Genomic DNA, 22,375 nt, shown 5'->3' with positions numbered 1-22,375 from the left:
AATAAATAAAAATCTTTAAAAAAATAAAAATGAAAAAATTTTAAAAATTTAAAAAATGAAACAACAGAATAAGAGAAAATATCAGAAGTACATTATCTGGAGTAAGGGTAAGTATTGCTTCGTGAAACTTGTTTGATATACATATACGTGTGTGTATGCATGTATATAAAATGGGTTAAAATGAGAACATTTCTAGTTTTGAAAAACATTGCCCTAATTGAACTTGAGTTACTTAAGAACGAACAATGGAGCAAACTCTCCTAGATGTTTTTCTATTCCTCCCCACATCTTTAGAAGCCAGGAAAGTATAATGGTATATTTCAAGGTCCACCCACTGTTTTCTCTCTCTTCATAGCCTGACATCTCCTCCTACCCTTTGCTTCTTTACTTAGCAATACTTAACGATTATGGACATATTTTCCTCCTGGTCTTTAAATTTCTCTTAATGGCACCACGATTCTGCCAGCGACCCAGGCTGAAACATTCTGGGGTGGTCCTGCCCACTCTCATTCATTCATTCATTTGCTGTGGGCACCCAGTGTAGCCTAGTAGGAGAGAAGGCATGCAAACAGCAAACTACAACATACTTCATCTTAGAAGTATGTGTGGTGCCCAGCGGGGGAAGGGCAGAGTGATTTCACAGGGCAGATGATTATTCATACCTTCCTACCAAATAATTACTAAGTTCTGTTGCTTTTACCTTCAAAATATTTTGCCAAATCACCCCCTTGTTTCCATTTCCACTGGCCTCACCCTAGTTTCAATCCTTGTTAGATTTTGCATAGACTCTCTCTTGCCAACTCTACTCTATGGCTGCCCTAGAAATCCTCTTTATTAAAACAGTCTGATCATGGCACTTCCATGCTCAAAAGCCTTCAGTGGCTCACCATTGTCTACTGAAGTCCAAACTCCCCAACCCAATGCTATTGATTTGGCTTCTTCATGATTGCTCTGTGTTCTACTAGGCCACAGGTTCTAAACCGGTCCACAAGTTCTCCCTTTCCAACCACGATCTGTCTGAGCCCATATTTTCTTCATGTACATCAACCAAAACAACATACTGCAACAGATGAAAGCAGAAGCAGACGTGATAACCCAGCTGTCTTCTACTAAGTCAGGCATTAAAGAGATTTGCAAAAAAATGTAAAACAAAGCCACACTGCTCACTAGTTTTTAATAATTTAATAATATTTTATAAAAATATGATGCTATGTTAACATGCAATGAGCTTTTTACTGTTTACTTTAAAGGAATTTTTATTTTTAAAATTTCGCATTTAAAATGAGAAGTTAAATGTCAACAGCCACAAACTTCAAAAACAAAAACTCTTTGGGATCCTCAATAATTTTTAAGGGTGTAATGCCCCAGGCCTCTCTACTCTTTTTTTCTTTTTTAAGATTTTATTTATTTATTTGACAGAGAGAGAGAGACAGCGAGATAGGGAACACAAGCAGGGGGAGTGGGGGAGGGAGAAGCAGGCTTCCCACTGAGCAGGGAGCCCAATGCGGGGCTCAATCCCAGGACCCCAGGACCATGACCCGAGCCGAAGGCAGACGCTCAATGACTGAGCCACCTAGGCACCCTGGCCTCTCTACTCTTTACCTTCATGTCTTTAGTGTCTTGCTGGAGTTTTGGGTTTGTTTTTTTTTTTAAAGATTTTATTTATTCTAGAGAGAAAGAGAGTGCAGGGGGGAAGGGCAGAAGGAGATGAAGAGAGAGAATCCCAAGCAGGCTCCCCACTGAGCACAGGGCCTGACACAGGGCTTGATCCCATGACCCCTAAGATCATGGCCTGAGCCAAAATCAAAGGTCAGACGCTTAACTGACTGAGCCAGCCAGGCACCCCTGAAGTTTACAAACCATTAGAAAAATAAGAAGTGGCATATTAAAAATAATTATTGTTATAAAAATAATGATAATAGAAATAGCCATTAATTATTTTAGAAAGAAGCAATAACGATATACAGAATAAGTAAGCGTAATAATTGTTATAGAAATAGGAATCAAAAAATGATTATTTCTACAGTGTGGTTTTCACTCAGATATTCAGAAAAGTAAAAAATTACAAAAGCCACCACCATTGAAAACTGCTCCTGGGGCACCAGGCTGACTCAGTCGGAAGAGCATGCAACTCTTAAACTTGGGGTTGTGAGTTCAAGCCCAATGTTGGGTGTAGAGATTACTAAAAATAAATTTAAAAAACAAAAATAAAATAAAATTGCTCCTGAATAATTTCTCCTTAAGTCCACGCCTCTTTTATTTTCTCAAATGGCATCTCTGACAAGAAATTCCTAGTTAATCCATCCAAAAGTAACTGCTCCTTCTTCCAGATTCCCCCAGCGCTGCCACTCAAACCTTTCCTGTGGCCCAGGGAGCCCAGGGAGCCCATGAGAGCCCATGAGCGAATGCATATTGAATTCCTAAATGTGCCCCTTTAACAATCACAAATTCAATTACATCCACTGAAGGAGACACTAATCAACCACAGAAACTTAGATATTATTCATGCAATGTGGTCCCTTAACTCAAGCTCAACATCATGTTCAACCAAGGACTTGGCCATCTGTTCCAATGACAACTGGCCATGTCGGGAGATTCTCAGAGACAAGGGAGAATGCCCAAAATAGGCATCCTATGTTGTATGAGCAGTTTCAGGAGACTTTAATGGTAATTTTGAGATGGATTTTGTTTTTACACTGACCTTGAACCCAGCACTGCCTAAAATGTGACTCTGTTGTAAATGAGCAATGGACAAGAGCTCTGAGCCTTACGGATGTTGTTGGAGGGACATACCAGACGGGTGAGCCCAGGATCCTAGACCTATGCAGCCCTGCCCTCTGGATAGGGTATGCGGCATACATCCTCAGCCAGGGCTGCTGCCCCTTTCTGGGTGGGGTATCTTGAAGGTGAAGTTTGCAGGTCCAGCGTGAGGACTCAGCTTAACCACCAACTCCAGAGGGGTGCCCTCAGCCACTGCCCTGGAGCCACACCCCTACCAAAGCCTGAGTCTGGGGGAGAGAAAGGAAAGGAAAAGGAACGTTGGAGGGGGGCTGGAGGAAAACCTGCGTGCGCCATCACCACAGATGGGGCGGCTGTGGTTGGGCTGATTCATCCAGGGCTCCCCAGATAGGTCAGGGCCCCAGCCCCACCTAGCAAAGCTCGTATCACCACCACCCACTCCTGCTTCCTGGGTCTTGTGTGACACCTGACCTGACTGCTGGGGCAGGGCTGGGCCATCCTTGCTCCCTCCCTTTCGTCTTGCTTGGCTTAGTGGGCGACCCTGCAGCTCGGGCCAGGAGTGCGGAGGGATGGAGGCAGCTCTGGGCTTGCCTGGGGCACTTGGACCCACACCATCATAGCTCCACACAGACGTGCACACACAAATTCATCATCACACACGGAGGCAGCTCGGGGGCCTAGCAGCCAGCTCTATGCGTCCCGACGCTGTGTTCAGGGTAGCGTCTCCACAGAACCTGGGGTCATCTCACACTCCCCCTGGTGGGTGAACACACACACACACACACACACACACACACAAGCATACACAATGTGCAGGAAAAGTCCGACTCAGGTCACAGTCCTTTCAGCCCCCAGGCTCTCAGGACTGACTAGCTGTATGACCTTGGGCAAGTTACTTAACCTCTGTGCCTCAGTTTCTTCACCTGTAAAATAACAGAACCTCATGGGATTCTTGGGAAGAACAAATGAGAGATGAGTTAATAGACATACATATTTATTATAAACTGATCTGCAAATGGTACATACTGTCCGTAGGCGCCCATGACAGCGCCTGGCTTCTGGAAATTGTGCGAAAGATATGCTATCACTATCTCCAAAGTGTTTGCTGCCATGTGCCTGGGAAGAAATGAGGGCTCAGAGAAATCCACACAACAAATTCCCACAAGGAATGCAAAAAATGACTCCCAGACGCTGTATCAGAGGAAAGGAAGGGAAGAAGCAGGACTTTCTGAGCACGACCCGGGAGGCACTAAACTCACGTCCAGTGTTTGTAAAGAGAGTTTTTTTGAGTTAGAACCCAAGAAGCTGGGCCCAGCCGAAAAAGACTGTTTCCCTGGAGACACAGAGACCCAAGAGAAAAATTCAGCCTGGTCCTAGAGGTAGAATCAAGTCAATTCCAAGAGGAGAGAGAGGCTGCCTCCAGGACCAGCAGGTACGAGCGGACTGGAAGGAAAAAGGGAGAGGGCCTGGGAAAAACTAGAATCTTCCACACCCTGGCCTATGCTCAGCTACCCGGTATATATGAGAGTCTGTAACCCCAAGATCCTCTCTCACTGTGATGAAAATAGATTGCACATAGTGAGCAGGCTCCAAGTTTGTGGTTCTGCAATAGATACTGTTTAAAGGAAAGGGGATGGAGCTAGAAGGAAGGGGAGACACAGTTGACTCTCGGGGGCCTGGTGTTGGGAGGAAGCAAGCCTCCCTCCCCTCCATAATCCAAAGTCAGCCTGTGATAGGCACTTGCCAGAGAGGAGTAAACCCTCCCCTGGGTCTTATCCAGACAGAATTGCTCGGCTCCCAGGAGTGAGCTCAGGAAAGAGTCTATGAAGGATAGATGCCTTCCTGGGGACAGGCAGCCTGGGGCCCTCTGTACCCCCATCCTCTCTCCCCCTGGCTGGCCGGCCCCTCCTCCCAGTGCGTCCAACACTTCCAGCTGGAGACTAAGTTGGAGCCCGACGTCTGCATCTGAGGCCCCCTCCTGCTTCCTTTCCCAGAACTCAGGGCCCCCAGGGGAGGGGCAGGAGGAGCAGCCTGGGGGAAGAGAACAGAGGACAGGAGGGAGGGCGAGTTGGAGCAGACAAAGCTGGGGCCAGAACTGGGAGTTTCTGGGACAGTCCCAATTTCAAATATTCTGTCCAACTGTCTGACCACAGGCCAGAACTTGTGGGCTGGTATTTATTTTAGAAAAAAGGATGAAATGGGAGTCATAGGTAGGATGGTGAGGAAAGAAACCAGGGCTGCCTCTTGGTTTGGGGATAGCCCCCATGCCCACCTCAAGCAGCTCCGGCTAGAAGATGATTAGGACCATGATAGGACGGGGGAGGTATCACTTATAAGGATTCATGACCTGTTTGGCACTTGGCAGGGTTTTGCGCGCATGAATCTCACACGCCCAGCGCAGAGGGTGGACTCTGAAACCTCAGCCCCTTACACTGTGTAACCACTCTGTGCCTCAGTTTCCTTGTCTGTAAAAACATAACAATAGTGCCGCCCTCACAAAAATGCCAAGTGAACAAAAAAGAGGATATTTCAAAGAATATCAGCCGTTACGAATCCCCGCAATGACCCGGTGAGGTAGGGACTGGAGTTACACCCACCTGACAGATGAGGAAACTCAGTTTCACACAAGCAGGAAGGAACCAAGCTAAGTCTCAAACCAGAGTGGTTTGTCTCCTAGGCACTGGCTGTCTTGACCACTCCATGAGAGAGAGCACGAATCAGCGGTTACACACACAAATTTTACAGCCAAACGTCCAAGTCAGACTTCCAGCTCAGCCACTGACCAGCTGTGTGAATGGAAGCCAACTGCTTAACCCTTGGTGCTTTGGTTTGCTCATCTATAAAATGGGCATCCTGCCTTATTGTTAGAAGGGAAGACAGGAGTTAGGAAAGGTTTGGAACACTACTAGTTACGGCCTCTTTCTCTGGGCCTGCCCTCCACAGGGCCCTCTGGTGACGGGGCTTGGAACTGCACTCTCTGTTCCTACTCAGACAAGCAAGCCTGCTGGGGGGCAGGTGGGGGGGCAGGGGATCTGTGCCTTTCTAAGAGTGTGAGGGGGCCCCAAGCAGCCCATCTCCTATCCCTCATTCCTAGACAATGCCTGGGCCTCTGCTCTCTCCCCTTAGGAGTGGCCGTTTTGGGGGGGGACTTTCTTTTTCTTTTCCTTTTTTTTTTTTTTTAAGATTTTTATTTATTTATTTGACAGAGAGAGAGAGAGCAAAAGAGGGAACACAAGCAGGGGGAGTGGGAGAGGGAGAAGCGGGCATCCCTCTGAGCAGGGAGCCCGATGCGGGGCTCGATCCCAGGACCCCGGGATCATGACCTGAGCCGAAGGCAGACGCTCACGACTGAGCCACCCAGGCGTGGGGGGGGGGGGGGGGACGACACAGACACAGACACATGGACTTTGAACCAGGGTGGGAGAACTGGCCGCTGAGGGCAAATGAGGGGCAGTTTTGAGGCCTCTTAAAGGAGACAACATGGTGTCATGTCTTTGAAGGCTATGAAAGGCCATGCCCACAAGGGCTGCTGGCCTGGCCCTCTGCTCCCAACACACAGGTCCTTCTATCTCAAGGGCAAAGGAAGGTCAGGGAAGGGGAGAAGGTGTGGGAGGGAAGGGGAGAAGAAGGTGTGGGAGGGAGGGGCCCCTACGGGAAGGACGGGCCCCAGGGTCTGAGACTTAAGAGAGCATTTTGTGGGGGTTGCACTGGGTCAAAAGTGGATCCCTGGGTGCTCGTGTAGATAACTGGGGATGGGGTGGGGCAGAGGCCCCATGAAACCAGCTGGCAACTAAAGGACCAGATGGTGCTCTTCACCCAGTCTAGCGGCCCATGGACAACACACTGGGCAACAGCCCCACCTGGTGGACAGACGGGGATCGCCACGGGCTGGGGAGCGGAGGGAGCAAAGGGAGGACCCGGAAGGGGGAAGCAGGTGAATAATCACATGGGAGGTTTAGAGGTAGAAGCGCCTTTGAGGTCCTCCCATTAGCAGAAGCCCCTCCTAAGCATGTGCTCTAGACTCCCTCAGACGAGGAACTCACTTCTTCAACTATCTGTTAGAAAGTTCTTATGCTTTTTGGAAATCTGCCCCCCAGTCTCCCCACCACCACCCCCTACCTAGGGGCTTCCAAAGGCAACCTTTCAAATATTTGAACACAGCTATAATATCCCTCCTAAGTCTCTCCATTTGCTTCAACCGTCCAGAATTTGACGCCAATCGTTTACCCACGGCATCGTTTCTTCACTTGGTGATCCTTTTTTAATATATTAACTTCCAAAGAATCCCTTCTGATTCTCTATGTAAGCCACCCTTCCCCTAACAACATCATTTTAAAAACGTCTTTGGATCTCAAACCTCCTACTCTTCAGGGTCTGATATGATATAATACTGTTCAGGTCTGATATATATTGATGCTCTGATTTGGGGGTTAATTTAAATGTCAAGAGCACAGGCTCTGAAGTCACATATACCAGTGTTCAAATCTGGGCTCCGCCTCTTACTAGCTGTGTGACCTTGGGGAAGTTTCTTAGCCTTTCTGGGTTTCAGTTTCCTCATCTGTAAATCAGGGATAGGGATATTTACTACCTGGTGTTGTGATGAGCACCAAATGAGGTAAGGCCAGTAAAACACTTGAGACAGCTCCTGGCTGCATCATTCAGCTCCTAAGTGACCATTATAAGCACATTTCTCTGAGTTTAAGGCCGGAGGGGGTGCTTTGGGGAAGAGAGAGAAGAAAAGGAGAAAAGAAGACCTTCTGGAGTTATGCAGCCTTTCCCAAGCAGTGTGAATGCCAGGTGAAATCCAACAAAAGGGTACCTTGCTCTGGTCTCATTTCCAATCTCTGGCCAGACCCCCTCCACCCCCCTCCCCACCGTGCCTCCAGCCACCACCACCACTGTAATGGGGCAGGTCTTGACAGCTCTTTGAAACTCAGAGGGTTTAAAATTTAAATGTCTTTGAGGGTAAGAGAAACACACCAAAATAAACATACCTCCTGCTGAACAGAGAAAGGGAAACTTGGCAGGCGCCCCAGAACTTTCCCCACCCCCAGCCCTCCCAAAACTTCCTCTTGTGGTTTCTCAAGAGTACAACCTGTTTTCCCCAGCCAAGAAAGTGCCTGAGGCAGGGGGCTGGGGCATGCCAAGGGTTCCACTGCACCCCACCCGATGACAAGGGAGGAAAGTATGCATGGCAGAAGAGTGGCCTGGAGGTCTATATAGTTCTGAATTTCACAACCTGCTTACCTGTTATCTTGGTGTGGCCACGCTTTACCCTCAACTGCCAGCCTCAACACCCATCCCCGCCCCCAGCACAGGCCTCTCTCTCAAAGACAGATGCACAAGGTGGTTTGACTGCAGGCAGAGGGGGACCACTTCAGGCCTCCCCAGGTCTGTGCAGAGATCTCTTGAGAAAACCTAGAGTTTCAGAAAGGTAATGGAAAAGCGGCTTGGAGTCCCTGGAGCCTCCGGTCCGCCCTGTGGCCTGGCTCACATCCAGGGCAAAGTCCCAGCCTGCCTGGAGGGAGGGGGTCAGATACACAGATGCAGCTTTGGGATGCAGCATCTGTGGGCAAGAGAAGCGAACATCTTAAGACTGCTTCCACTACTTGACCATCTTCCTTACTCAGCTACCAGGTTGGACTGTTCCTTTTGGAATCTAAAATAGGAAGATCTTTGCTAAGATCCCCACCAAATGAGGTGTCTTGATCTCCCACATCCCCAGAGTCTGGTACATCACATCCATGTCGCCTTCTTCCTTGCATCAAACTGCAGTTTGTTCCTCTTGGTGAGTGAGGCTTATTCAAGAAAACACACACACACACACACACACACACACACAGCCTTAAGGAAAGGATACCAGCTCAGTGCAGTCCTACAAGCCTACTCCAGATCTACTGGGGCTCCATGTAAACCATTACCAGCACCCACACTCAGCTAAAAAGTTTCTCTCCCCTTTACCACTCAAGACACAGGTCCTTTCGGAAAACTCCTAAGTCCTTGGCTTAAGTGGACATTCTGTGTGGTCAGTCAGGGAGGCAAGCTAGCCTAGTGCTTAAGAACAGGGTCTCCCGGGTCAAGTGACCTGGGTTTCAATCTCAGCTCTGCCATTTATTTCTGGTGTACTCTTTAAAAAAATGACCTACCTCTTCTGTGCCTAGGCTTTCCTGTCTATACAATGAGATAATCCTAGTGCTGACCTCATAGGACTTAGGGAAATTAAATGAGACATTACCCCCCAAACATTTAGAAGGGTGCCTGACAGTACTAAATAAGCATTAGCTGGTATTCTGAACACTTGAGGGAAGGAAACAAAAAAGAGGAGGCACTAAGGACCAAGGTGGTCATGGTCTCAAGGACTAGGATCCTGCGGGAATTCTCAGAGATGCTTTTGATTGGAAGTTCCGAGCAGAGTAGAAGCTCTGACTTGTTTACCATTGTGTCCTCGACATCTAGCCTGTGCGGAGTATGGCCATAGCTAACAGGTGGTGAATGAATTCATCAAGTGTTGTATCAGTCATCTCTCCAAGGAGCCCAGGAATTGAAAGAGAAGAATCTGCAGGAACACGACGGGAGATCTAGTTCTCTTCACCCATGCATGTCTGGTCCCCAAGAGAACCGAGGTGGGGGGCATAGAGGAAACAGCGGAAACAATCCCAAAGTCCAAGGGTGAGGAATGAGTACCCCAACATTGTGTGGATGGTCACATAACCCTCAAGTGGACTCCCAGCTGCATGCAGCTGGGAATTTCTGGATTCTTAGGGACCAGCCCAGAAACTTGCCTTTCCCTGACTTTATCCTGTTCATTCCCACCTCTTCTTCATGCCTAGACATCAGGTTAAAGAGAGCAGGAATGCCTTCAGGGTCCTCATTGTATCCCAAGGTCCAAAACGAGTCAGGGTTCAGTACAACTCTGTGGAATGAGCAAGTGGCCCCCAAAGACTTCCTACCACTTCCACTTCCTTCCAGCCTAGTGACTCTCCATCACCCAGAATCCAACTCCGAAGTCCTCTTCTCTCTGGAGTCTTGCTATAGCCAGACCAATTTGGCACTTTATCTCTGTTGTTCTATGACCCACACTAGCTGTAGATGAATAACATTATTCATTGCACCCTCAGCATCCCACAAATTCCAGACACATAATAGGTGCTCAATGTTTGCAGATGAAACCATTATGCTCCCTTAGCAACAGCAACCAATTTCCTCAGTTACTCTTCTTGGCAATACATTAAAAGACACAGAAGAGGCTTGTGTGCCCATCAGACACCAGAGGGACAGACACTGAGGGGTCCTTCCTTCCAGTCCTGTCTTCTGACCTCTTCTCTTTGCCCTGGCTGGCAGGAGGACTCGAATGCTCCCTGCCCACATAGGTTCTGCCTTCCTGCTTGCCTTCCATCCCTATCTCTGAGGTATGAAGAACGACGACAACCCAGTGAGGCCACTGGGCTTCTAGGTCAGCTTGGAGAGGGGCTGTGGGGACAGGGCTCAGGGCTTTGGGGGCGTCTCTGCTCTTCAACTACGTGCAGAACAGCTCACTGGGAGAGAAAGTGAGCCGAGCTTTGAGGGACAACGGGTAGGTGATGAGGACGCGGTGACCCCCTTAACCGACCCAACTCTGACCACCACCCCAGGCGTCCAGCCTGAACTTGGGAGTCCCAGCGAAGGGTGGAGAGGCTGACACCCCACCTATCTAGGCTTCTTCAGCCATCAAGCCTACCTCCATAGCAGGTGAGCCCCCCGAAGCACGGACTGTGGCCTCATTCTCCCGTCGCCTCTGACTTCTGTCTTTGGGGAGGTAGGGGGTCGCAACCTCCAGCCGTGGGGAGGGGCGTGCACGCCTCCGTCAGGCGCCCCAACAGAAACGGTCTCCACCCCCGCGGGCGCCGCGTGTTTACAAAGTCCGCGCTGCGCCGCGGATCCCGAGTTTAAAGCTGGGCAGGAAGTGGGGAAGAGGGGGCGGGGGAGACAAAGGGGCTGGGTGCTCGGCTCGACTAAAGTTTGGGCCCCGACTCCTCCCCCGGCCGCCCGGGGCTCGCCTTGCAGACCCCGACCCAAGTGCCCTAGGTGAGGGGGCGGGGAACGCCCCCAGGCTCAGGTGCGCCTGCAGGGCCCGCGAGGCGCGGGTTCCCAGATCTCTGACCTCTGGGCGTTCGCCAGTCATTCACGCGTCGCGCAGGAAATAAACAACTTTAGGTGCTGTCTCTTGACCGCTTACTCTACGTCTGGCACTGTGCCAGACCCTTTGTGTGTATTAGCTCATTTTCTTCTCTATCAATCCCACCCCGGTTTCACACGCCCCCCCACACACACACACAAGGAAACCGAGGCACAGTGTGGTTAAGTAACGTGCCCGAAGTCCCACAGCCTGCAAGTGTTAGGATTCAAAGCCAGCGTCTGCGCCCTCCCAGGCACCCGCAAACGGAACCGAATGAGGCCCGGTGCGGTCTCCGGTCCCGGCACGGAGAACCCCGTCCCAGAGCGGCTGATGGGGGACCCGGGGCACAAGCACCCGGGGGACGCAACGCCCTGGGAGTGAGGCGGGAACCGGACAGCTTCCTGCCGCCTGCTCGCCCCGCAAATACCTGCGGATAGAGGGCGAGAAGGCAGCGGGATGCAGCGGAAGACCTGGGCTAGCTGGTCGGTAGGCTCTAGTTCAAGTGGACCATTGGCGGGCTGCGGGGCCGTGAGCACAAAATAAGGTTTCCCCAAATTTCCAGGTCAGGAGAATCACCTGGACAGCTTCACAATATGGATTCCCAGGCCCCTTCCCCATTGAGGGAGTCACCGGGACCGAGCGGGACCCAGCCAGGTGTTGCTAACAGGCAAGTTTGGGGCGTTCCAGGGATGTGCTCTTTAGGAGAAACGATTTCATCTAGAAATAGGTGTGAGACCGAGGGCGCATCTTCCAAGCCAATTCCGAGGCTCACTGGGGGCCCAAGAACCTACCACTCACTGAAGGTCACGTGAGCCGGGGTCCTCAGACACCCCCCCCACCCCCCAACCGCCTGGGCTTAGGAAAGCTCGGAGGGGCGCACGCCGCCCCGCCCCTCGCCGCCCCTCCCCGTTCGGCGACTACAAGTCCCATACTGCCCTGCGCTCACGCACATTACGCCAGAGCAAGATGGCCGACACGGCGGCCACTGCCGGGGCCGGTGGCTCCGGAACGGTAAGGGCGGGAGGCGCGGGGCCGAAGGCGAGAAAGTCTGGGCATTCTGTAACTTCACCCTAGTGTGGGCAACAAGCTCATAGCCGGAAATCCAGCCCCACTATGAGCTCCGAGTGGAGGAGCGTCTTTCAGGCCGTACATGCCCCCCTCCTTGGGACTTGGCTACGGCCTCCTGAGTTGGTGGACCTGTGTACTGATTGGCTCCTTCCCTGTTGGGGGTTGGGAACCCGGAACACCTCCTGATTGGTCCGAAAAGGCTGGTTTCGCGTTCTTACTGGCCAGCCGAAGTTGGGAGGGATTCCCGTTTCAAAATATTTAGCTTTCCTACTTTTCTGAGCGGTTGTCCTTTGGCTTCCTCTGCTCAGCATCGTGTGGTGGTGTTTTAATTTTTCTTGTTAGAGAAATGGTGTGGAGGTGGGAGGAACAAGAGAGAGATCATTGTTTTCTGGGAGATGGGCATGAATTCAGTCCCATCATGCATGTTTTTTCAGTATATATTTTGATAATGTGCTAAAATAGAAAGTAAAAAGCAGACATTTTGTGTTATTGGAATTTGAAGTTTTAGGTAGCTCCTTGGTATTTAGAGCCCCTTGGGTACTCGATTATTACTCAGCTGGCCAGGATTTATAAGTCTAAACAGCAGGGGCTACCATATTTTATTAAGCACTGATAAATATTTAGCGAAAGAACCTTTGCTTGCCATTGATGATATGGGAACTATTTGATTGCACCCTTGTCCTATGGGTGAAAATCTTTTTTTTTTTTTTTTTTTTTTTTAATGGGTTGTTGATTCGCAGAGATCAGGAAGTAAACAATCCACTAACCCTGCTGACAACTACCATCTGGCCCGGAGGCGAACCCTTCAAGTGGTTGTGAGCTCCTTGTTGACAGAGGCAGGGTTCGAGAGTGCTGAGAAAGCATCCGTGGAAACATTGACAGAGATGCTGCAGAGCTGTAAGTACCAGGAAACAATAGGGCTTCTTCGAGTCAACCAAACATCTTTTCTGTGTTCTGCAATCTGATAGTGTTAAGATTTAGGAAAAAGAAGGACATAGTAAAGTGACTTACAGGCTTTAGAATCAGATGGATGTGGGTGTAAGTCATCGCTCTGCAACTTCATAGCTTGAGCAAGTCACTAAACCTCCTGAACCTCAATTTCCTTATTCGTGAAGTAGGATAATAATTTGTATCTCATGGAGTTGTGAGGATAAGTGAGGTGCATATGTAAAACATTTGATGTTAGGAACATTGTAAGCTCTTGATGACTTGTAGTTGCTGTTGTGGCTGTTTGTCGTCTGAGCTCAAAGAAGTTATAGTTTTGTTGCAGCATCACAATTAATTCCCATGAATGGATGCTACACATTGGGTAATCAAATGCTATAGCATGTGATACAAAGAGGGAGGGCAAATAAATTTTATAGAATGGAAACAAACTTGAAACAGGTTGAGGTGTAGGAGCCTGGAATGGTCTCACATAGGCTTTTCTGCTTGTGCAATGTATTTCCCTGCTTGGGTTTTATTGGAGCGGAGGGTGGAAGGTAGGATGGGATGAGAGATGGGGTTACTTACGTTGTCTCTTGAGGGATCAACACCTACAAATCAAAGTGAGAAAAAGGCTTAGGCAGAGGGAGAAGTTAACTGCAATGTAGGCCAAAGAAAGAGTTGGCTAACTCAGTGGGGAGCTCTGGAGCAATCTGTTGCCCTTCAGAGTACGCCACATCAGGCTGAAAAGGCTCTGCCTTTGTACTCAGTTCTCGATCAGGCACTAGATGTGGGCTGCCCCAGGAAGGACGTGGTCTGAGGTGAGGTGACTCTCTGCAACTGATGTTCAGAACTTTTAAATACCAGATGTTTTCCCAAAGCAGTGATCTCAAATGTTTTGGTCTTAGAACCTCTTTAGACTCTTAAATATTGACGGTCCTGAGGAGTTTTGTCTACATGGGCTTTCTATAGAGCGATTTTTGCCACATTAGGAAATAAAATTGACAAAAATTTTAAATGTAAACATACATAAGCCCACATTCCATTATCTGTCAGAGCCGTGATATCATCATAGCCTACATGGCCTCTGGAAAACTACATGAGACAATGAGAGTAAAAAAGTCAATGTCTTCACTTCATTATAAACATAGTTTTGGCCTCTGGACTTTGGGAAGGATTTCAGGGCTGCCTGGGGATTCCCAGACCACACTTGGAGAACTTTTGTCCTAAAAGAATGGACTAATAGTTCCCATCAGAGAAGAATTCAGTTATTGAAAAGATCTTGGAATTCAGAGTTTAAAGGTCCTCGTGGTTGAGGCCGTTCTTTCTGATACCACTGGACAAGAAGGCCTTTTTTCTCTCAGAAGAAATAGTTGCCACTGAGGGGGGATGGAGCTGAAATAGTCGTGTTGGAAAGCTGTGAATATTGAAACTGAAAGGCTTGAAAATAGTATAAAAGTCTGCCACTTCGTTCCAAGGAATACCGAGGATAGATGGCTTAAGCTGGGGTCTCACTGAGACTTGAGCACTTCCATGTTGTCAAGAGCTCTGGATATCAACGTTTCAGGATTTGCATTAGTTTTAAGCATCAGGCAGAGTTTTTGTGTTTGTTGTCTATGGTCACTTAGTTTCTAGGAACTCCAGTCTTAGACTGGGTTCAGAGCAAAGTCTCTGAATACTCTTTTCTACATTTCTTATACATATCCTTTGAAATCCTAGGACCTGCTGAGAAAAAAAAAAAAAAGAAAAAAGAAAAAGCCAAATGGGTAAAAATATTTTAACTGCTACCTGGCTTGTTTCTAAGACATTCTACCAGGATTCTAATTAGATTTTCCCCACAGTAAACAGATGCCGCCCACCATTTTCGGGTATGGAAGCCAGTACTAGTGACTTGCCCAGGGTAGTGGTAACCACTTGCTTTTAACTCCTGAACCATCAGGGCTTCTAGAGCAGGGGATCCTTACCTTTTGGGTCTCCTTTTGTATCTGATGAAATCTGTGGACCTATCCCCAGAAGAAGGCTTTTCTGTATGTAAAATTCAGCACAATTTCAGAGTTTTCATGGAATTGCCCATCCACCTCTGAAGCCCATTTATGGAGCCCAGTTTCATGCCCCCCCTTTTCCCTGAAGGACTTTGGCATAACATTTTTTGTTTTTTTAAGATTTTACTTTTAAGTAATCTCTGGGGCGCCTGGGTGGCTTAGTTGTTGGGCATCTGCCTTCAGCTCGGGTCATGATCTCAGGGTCCTGGGATCGAGCCCCACATCGGGCTCCCTGCTCAGAGGGATGCGGGCTTCTCCCTCTCCCACTCCCCCTGCTTGTGTTCCCTCTCTCGTTGTCTCTCTCTGTCAAATAAATAAATGAAATCTTTAAAAAAAAAAAAAAGATTTTATTTTTAAGTAATCTCTACTCCCAACGTGGGGCTTGAACTTACAGCTCCAAGATCAAGAGTCACATGCTCCACCGACTGAGCCAGCCAGGCGCCCCAGTAACTCTTAAATAGAAGTTCAGCTTCAGACAGAAGAAACAAAACTTGTTCCTTCTCCTCCTTTTTTGGTGGCAAGATATACATAACATAAAATTACCAACATAACCATTTGTAAATGAACAATTCAGTGGTATTAAATACATTCACAATATCGAACAACTGTCAACACTATCCATTTCCAGAACTTTCCCATCATCTAAGCAGAAACACTGTGGGACGCCTGGGTGGCTCAGCGTTAAGCATCTGCCTTGGGCTCAGGTCATGATCCCAGGGTCCTGGGATCGAGCCCCACATCGGGCTCCCTGCTCAGCAGGAAGCCTGCTTCTCCCTCTCCCACTCCCCCTACTTGTGCTCTCTCTCTCTCTGACAAATGAATAAATAAAATATTTCAAAAAATAAAAAATAAACAGAAACACTGTATTCATAACATTAACTCCCCATCCCTCCCTCCCCCAAGCTCCTGGTAACCTCAAATCCACCTTTTGTCTCTATGAATTTTCTGTTTTCTAGATACCTCAGGTAAGTGGAATCTTAAAATATTTGACTTTCCATGTCTGACTTATTTCACTTTGTATAACATCTTCAAGGTTTGTCCATGTTGTAGCCTGTATCAGAATTTCATTCCTTTTGAAGACCAGATAATGCTCCATTGTATGTGGGGACCACATTTTGTTTATCCATTCATCTGTGGATGCGCACTGGGTTGTTTCCACCTTTAAGCTATTGCGAATAATGCTGCAATGAACATTGGTGCTCAAGTATCTGTTTTCAGTTCGCTTGGGTATATACCTAGGAGTGGAATTGCTGGCTCTTAATGATAATTCTGTACTTAACTTTTTGGGGCCTGAGACTAAGACTTTATGCCTTTGATCCTTTGCTAGACATTTCAGAAATCGGGAGGAGTGCCAAGTCCTACTGTGAGCACACAGCCAGGACGCAGCCCACACTGTCAGACATCGTGGTCACGCTTGTTGAGATGGGTGAGTACCCCTCCAGTTTTCCAATTCTCCAGTGCAGCTGACTTGGAAGTTACGAGAGAAAGAAGAGTCCCCAGGAGTTAGCTTTGTCCACCGAGTGTTCTTGAGTTCCCTCATGAGTCTCCTGGTTTGCTTTTAGCTTGAGAGAGGGTTCCTGTGAACCTATTTAAGAGACCTCCTACTTTCCTGTTGGGGGATTCTGCTGGAGCTGCTTTTGAGTGGCAGCAGAGCACTCAAGTCGGGGGTCTCCACTCTTTCTCCACAGTATTACTCCCCCTTCCGGGTTCAATAGCCAGTGGTCTGGGCAGTGAGTTTTGCTCTCCTGTTTCTTAGGTTTCAATGTGGACACCCTCCCTGCTTATGCAAAACGGTCTCAGAGGATGGTCATCACTGCCCGTAAGTGACTTTGAACCAAGGTACTCAGTAAGTGCTCAATTAATGGTTGTGGAATGACTTCATTGAATAGGGCAAGGATCGGTTTGTAGCTACTTCCCATTGTGGGCTCCCTTCCATTATTTGGGGCTACCTGCAATAGGATCTTTATTTAGGTTAATAGGATTAGGGTGCGAAGTTCAGTCACCAGAAGGGTAAACCATTTCTGAGGTGTTGCTATGGTTCTTATGCTTTAGCCCCAGAAGAGAGCTGTTTGAAAAATGTGAAAGGTCTCAGTCTTTCTTCGGTCAAGTAAACTATGGCCTGGAGGCCTAATGTGGCCTACTGCCTATTTATGTAAATAAAGTTTTATTGGAACACAGCCATGTTTGTTTGGTTTTTTTTAAAAGATCTTATTTATTTATTTGACAGAGAGAGAGCTAGTGAGAGCAGGAACACAAGCAGGGAGAGTGGGAGAGGGAGAAGCAGGCTTCCCGCCAAGCAAGGAGCCCAATGTGGGGCTCGATCCCAGGACCCTGGGATCATGACCTGAGCTGAAGGCAGATGCTTAACGACTGAGCCACCCAGGCGCCCCGGAACAGCCATGTTTACTTATTATCTGTGGTGGCTTTCATGCTATAATGGCAGAGTTAAGTAGTTGTAATAGACTATATGGCTGGCAAAACCTAAAATATTTCCTCTGTCCCTTTACATCAAAAGTTTGATGACTTCTCCCTTAGATAAACTGAGTGCCATAAACTGACTTGGGAGTAACTAGTTTGGGCTTGTAGGACCTTGGGGTGAATATACTAGATTTTTTTCTCTCCACTCTTTTCATGCTGGCACCTTTTTAAGAAATTCTCTCAGAGTAGCAGTGGAAAGGGCCATTTTTAATCCTTTCTTGTTTTCCTTAGCCCGCCCTGACTTAACCCTGCCTGGCTCAGGGTTTGTCTTTGTCATCTGGGTTCTGTGGAAAGAGAGTTACTAGCCCACCCAATTTCCTTAGTTCCTCAGCATGCTCCCTTATGTAGTTAACTTGTCACGGCCACCCACTCACCTACCTAAGTGGCATTGCAGGCAGATTGTTATACGTGGGACTGTTGACCCCAGGTCATCCAGCAGGGCCGGGCGTTGCGGGGGTGACCTTCCCAGGTCCTCAAGCCATTAAAGGCCCTTTACTGATAGAAATACAAAGTGCCTGTTGTACAGTGAGAACACTGAGGTCCAACATTTACTTTGAGAAGATGAGGGATGGGGTAGAGACCCACAGCCTGAGATGGCTGAGTAACCGGTTGTGACTCTCTTGCAGCTCCAGTGACCAATCAGCCGGTGACCCCCAAGGCCCTCACTGCAGGGCAGAACCGACCCCACCCGCCGCACATCCCCAGCCATTTTCCTGAGTTCCCTGACCCCCACACCTACATCAAAACTCCGGTGAGTGACGTGGCCATGCTGGGGACTGGGGCTGATGCAAAAGTAGTCCGTTCCTACTGACTGTCAGACTGGAGTCCATAAGTTTGTTGGTGAAAGGGTGGTTCAGACTCAGAATGTCTTTCCTCATTGACACACGATTTGGCAGAGGAGAATGTGCTCTTGTTTGCCAGACTCGCAGTTTCGCCTCCCCTTGGGAAGGTGTGGTGGGCCCAGAGGTCTTCCACACACTTCCTTTGTCCTCACCTCCATCCCATGTCCTGGTGCAAATATGGCCATCGGGCAGGCTGTTGGGGCAAGTCCTCCAGGACATTTCTCCACACCTCAGGAATAATCTAATCACCCGCCATTGCAACACGGCCATTGTCCTTGACCAGTAGTCTCTGTATTAGTGTCGTAGGGCTGCATGCTGTAACGAAGTGCCACAAACTAGGTGGCCCTAGCACAACAGGAATGAATACATTGTCTTATAGTGTGAGAGGCTAGAAGTTCAAAATCAAGGTGTCAGTAGGCTCCCTCTGAAGCCTGTAGGAGAATCCTTCCTTGCCTCTTCCTAGCTTTGAGTGGTTTGTAGGCAGTCTGTGGCATCCCTTGGCTTGTGGGTGCGTCCTTCCAGCTGTCTTCACGTGGCACTCTCTGTCTCTCCTCACGCCGCCATTTTCTTCTAAGGGCACAGCCTTAGGGGATTAGTACCACTCTACTCCAGTTCGACCTCATGTTAACTGATTACATCTTGCATTGACCTCATTTCCAAATAAGACCATATTCTAAGGTACTGGTGTTAGGACTTCAACAGCATATTTCTTTTTGGAGGGACACAGTTCAGCCTACAACAGTGTCTCACTCTTGTATAGTGTATCTTTGTCAGTAAAACTATTAAGCACATATTCCAGTGTTTGCTTATTGACACGAATGTAATGTGACACTATGCCAAAGTTATATACATTAACGGATAATCTCACCCTTATTAAAGGTTCAGGAAACGTGTTTGCTCCTTTATAGTGGCAGCCAGGGGATTGCCTCTGCTTTTTATTTTTTGAAATCATGATTTAATACTCGGCGGGATAGTAAGTTGGAGGTCTGATCCTAAGATCAGTTTATTTTGGTACTTGAACAGCTCTCATAGTTGAAAAGGCATATTGCAAAGGTGTGCAGCATCACCAGCTGCCGTTAAAAAATCATAAACCTAATTTTCTTCTTTCTCATCTACCAATTATTTGAAGAATCTTGTTAAAAATTTTCTATTAAATTTCCAGCTTCTTGAACGTCAAATGGTTATCTTTAAAAATAATTGTAAGATCTTGCATTTTAATGTTTTTAACAAGTATGTTCACAATCCACTCAAATTTTTTATTTGGGGAAGATTTTAAATATGTCTGAAAATGCTGTTTCTGTGTTTCAGTGTAGCCAGGGGAAGCATACATACAGGTGACACACTTGAATTAACATTGACAACAGTGGGAATGTTTCCAAAACCTCTTTTTTCTTTTTAGTAAACTTTTAATAAAATATCACAAACATACAGAAAAGCACAAATAATAAATGTATACTACGTGTACACACGTGTTGAACTAGTACCCAGAACTAAAAAACAAAACAAAAACAAAACCGGAAAACAACACTGTGGAGCGCCTGGCCGGCTCAGTCAGTGGAGCAGGTGACTTTTGATTTCGGGGTTGTAAGTTCAAGCCCCACATTGGGTGCAGAGATTGCTTAAAAATAAATTCTTTAAAAAAAAACCCAAAACACCATAAACCAGCATTCCTAAAGGCACCCATTCCCCTTTAGTGACTAGCCCCCAAAGGTAACCTAATTTTTATCACCATAAATTCTTTTGTTTGTTGTGCTTTATTTTTCTTTTTTTAATAGATTTTATTTATATATTTGACAGAGAGAGATACAGTGAGAGAGGGAACACAAGCAGGGGGAATGGGAGAGGGAGAAGCAGGCTTCCTGACGAGCAGGGATCCCGATGTGGGGCTCGATCCCAGGACCCTGGGATCATGACCTGAGCCGAAGGCAGACGCTTAACGACTGAGCCACCCAGGCGCCCCTTGTTTGTTGTGCTTTATGTAAACTATGTGGCTTCTTTCACTCAACATTTTGTTTCTGAGATTCTTCCGTGTTGCTGGGTGCAGTTGAAGTTTATTCAACATATACATAATCTTTTGGCATTTGAGCTAATCCAGGTTTTGGCTTACACAAACGGCACTGCTGTGAACATTCTAGTAATTTTTGTAAACCAAAAACTGTCAGATGCTCGTAATTTTATACATATGGTTCAACCCATGACATGTCTTTTAGTGCATGTATGTTTGCATCCTGCTGAATATATACCCAGGGGTGGGATGGCTGGGTCATCGGGGATACATGTGTTCAGCTTTAGTAGATACTGCCAAGTGGTTCCAATACCTATTTTAAAAATCTTATCTCCATATCACGAAGAGTAGTTGCTTTTTTGGTCATGGTTAAGATGTCAAGTTTTACCATTAACAGCTTAAAATGTTTTTGCTAACTTCTCATCCTGATGAGATCTCGGTTGTTGTTTACTCGATGATGTGATTGCCAAAGAGCTCATAATTAGGAGCCAGAGGAGTGTCAGCCCACCATTTTCTTGTTCACTTGCGCTTACATTGATAGCCTCGGTCTGTGTTTCTTAGAGGGGCTCTTTTGGGACAACATATCCACTTTGTAAAGGTTGGTTTAAGAAAACAAGCCGATACATAAGTGGCCACTCACATACTTCGGGATGTCCCATTACACTGGTAGGGCTGGGTGCTCCCTGTCACGGCTTCCCTGGGGGGATTCCCACTCTCCCTTCAGGGTGCGTCTCTTAGGCTAACACCAGCTGTCACAGAAGCTACATGAAGGCCCGGGAGCATTCGCTTTAGTAAATGTGTATTTCTTGATTTTTAAGCTTAAAAGTAAATATTAGTGATAGTTACATCATTTTCTTTCTGCCCCTCCACTGCCCTTGGGGATCTCGGCTCCAAATAATGTCAGTGGGCCATTGAAAGGGTAGAAGGCGATCGCAACAGCAAGAATGATCCATTGGTATTCCTCTAGTGTCTTTGCTGTTCTCTTTCCAGACGTACCGTGAGCCCGTGTCAGACTACCAGGTCCTGCGGGAGAAGGCTGCATCCCAGAGACGAGACGTGGAGCGGGCACTCACCCGATTTATGGCCAAGACAGGCGAGACCCAGAGTCTTTTCAAAGATGACGTCAGCACGTTTCCATGTGAGAGTCTCTCCCCTCTGGGGATCCTGTCTTGTCATTTGAAATAGTCATTCCATCTTCCCTTTCTCTCAGCATGATAGGAAGAAATGAAAGCTCTGTCTTTGTCTTGGGGGCAGCTTGTTCTTCACATTTCTGACCCCTGTCCCCAGGTCTTAAAGGCCTGTGCCTAAGCGGTGACTGTAAAATGTTACGGCCTCCGTTGCGATCGGCTGTTTGAGGTTGAGTTCAAGCTACCTCAAGGATGACTGACTGTAGGCATCAGAGACACTCACCCAGCAGAAGTAGCAGCCCTGGAAGAAGGAGGGACACCGAAGGCAGGGGGTGGGGCACTTACCGAACACCCCCCTCACCCCCACCCTTCCCACCCCCTCACCCCCGTCTCTGCCCTTCACCGTTCCTTTCACAGGCTCCACGTCACTAAATTTCTCATCTCAGCGCTACCATTTCACTGTGTGGCCACGTTACCTCATCTCCATAGGCCTTGGTTTTTTCAGAGGTGAACGAGACGTTGGTTTGGGTGATTGATGCGGTCAGCAAGGCCCTGTAGAATGCTCGCTGTGGGCCTGGCCCTGGATAAGAGCCGCTAACAGTTCAATTGCCAGGCCCGGTGCTAATCCTTCCCCTTATGTTACCTCACTGAATCTTCTCTCGAACCTGTGAGTCAGGAACCTCTCCCACCACCATTAGAGGAAGCCGAGGCTTTTAGAGAAAAGAAATGAAGTCATTTCCCCAAAGCCACACAGCTGGTAGATAGGATTCACCCTAGCTCTTCCTGACTACGGGATGCCACAGCAAAAATAATCTCAAGAGTGTCTCCTGCTAATCACGTTCTGCCATAGAAGTATATACATAGATGATGTCTTTTAATTTTTTTTTTTATTAATAATTTCTTCTTTTCATCAATGCTTTTTGGAAGAACTGGAATGCTCACTTACCTGAAGTGCCCTCTAGCTTAGGGGATGTATACTTACATGCAGAGACTTC

General features: G+C 47.7%; 2 protein-coding genes across 4 annotated transcripts in view; one reads left to right on the top strand and one right to left on the bottom strand.

Moving 5' to 3' along the window:
* Nucleotides 1–10,630, bottom strand: part of CCND3 (cyclin D3) — an 89,550-nt gene extending 78,920 nt beyond the window's left edge. The window contains exon 1 of the mRNA XM_032409833.1: nucleotides 10,457–10,630. Coding sequence (XP_032265724.1) covers nucleotides 10,457–10,462 — 6 coding nt within the window. The 5' untranslated portion in view covers nucleotides 10,463–10,630. The remainder of the gene's footprint in view (nucleotides 1–10,456) is intronic.
* A 1,217-nt stretch (nucleotides 10,631–11,847) lies between these two features.
* Nucleotides 11,848–22,375, top strand: part of TAF8 (TATA-box binding protein associated factor 8) — a 28,615-nt gene continuing 18,087 nt past the window's right edge. For all 3 annotated transcript variants that reach the window (XM_032409830.1, XM_032409828.1, XM_032409829.1), the window contains exons 1-6: nucleotides 11,848–11,905; nucleotides 12,703–12,859; nucleotides 16,256–16,354; nucleotides 16,685–16,747; nucleotides 18,033–18,157; nucleotides 21,244–21,391. In XM_032409830.1, coding sequence (XP_032265721.1) covers nucleotides 11,861–11,905; nucleotides 12,703–12,859; nucleotides 16,256–16,354; nucleotides 16,685–16,747; nucleotides 18,033–18,157; nucleotides 21,244–21,391 — 637 coding nt within the window. In that variant the 5' untranslated portion in view covers nucleotides 11,848–11,860. The remainder of the gene's footprint in view (nucleotides 11,906–12,702; nucleotides 12,860–16,255; nucleotides 16,355–16,684; nucleotides 16,748–18,032; nucleotides 18,158–21,243; nucleotides 21,392–22,375) is intronic.

This window comes from Phoca vitulina, unplaced genomic scaffold (genome assembly GCF_004348235.1).
Source record: "Phoca vitulina isolate PV1807 unplaced genomic scaffold, GSC_HSeal_1.0 scaffold11, whole genome shotgun sequence".
NCBI lineage: Eukaryota > Metazoa > Chordata > Mammalia > Carnivora > Phocidae > Phoca > Phoca vitulina.
Note: the sequence above shows the minus strand (reverse complement) of the source record. Positions and strands in the feature narration are given on the sequence as shown.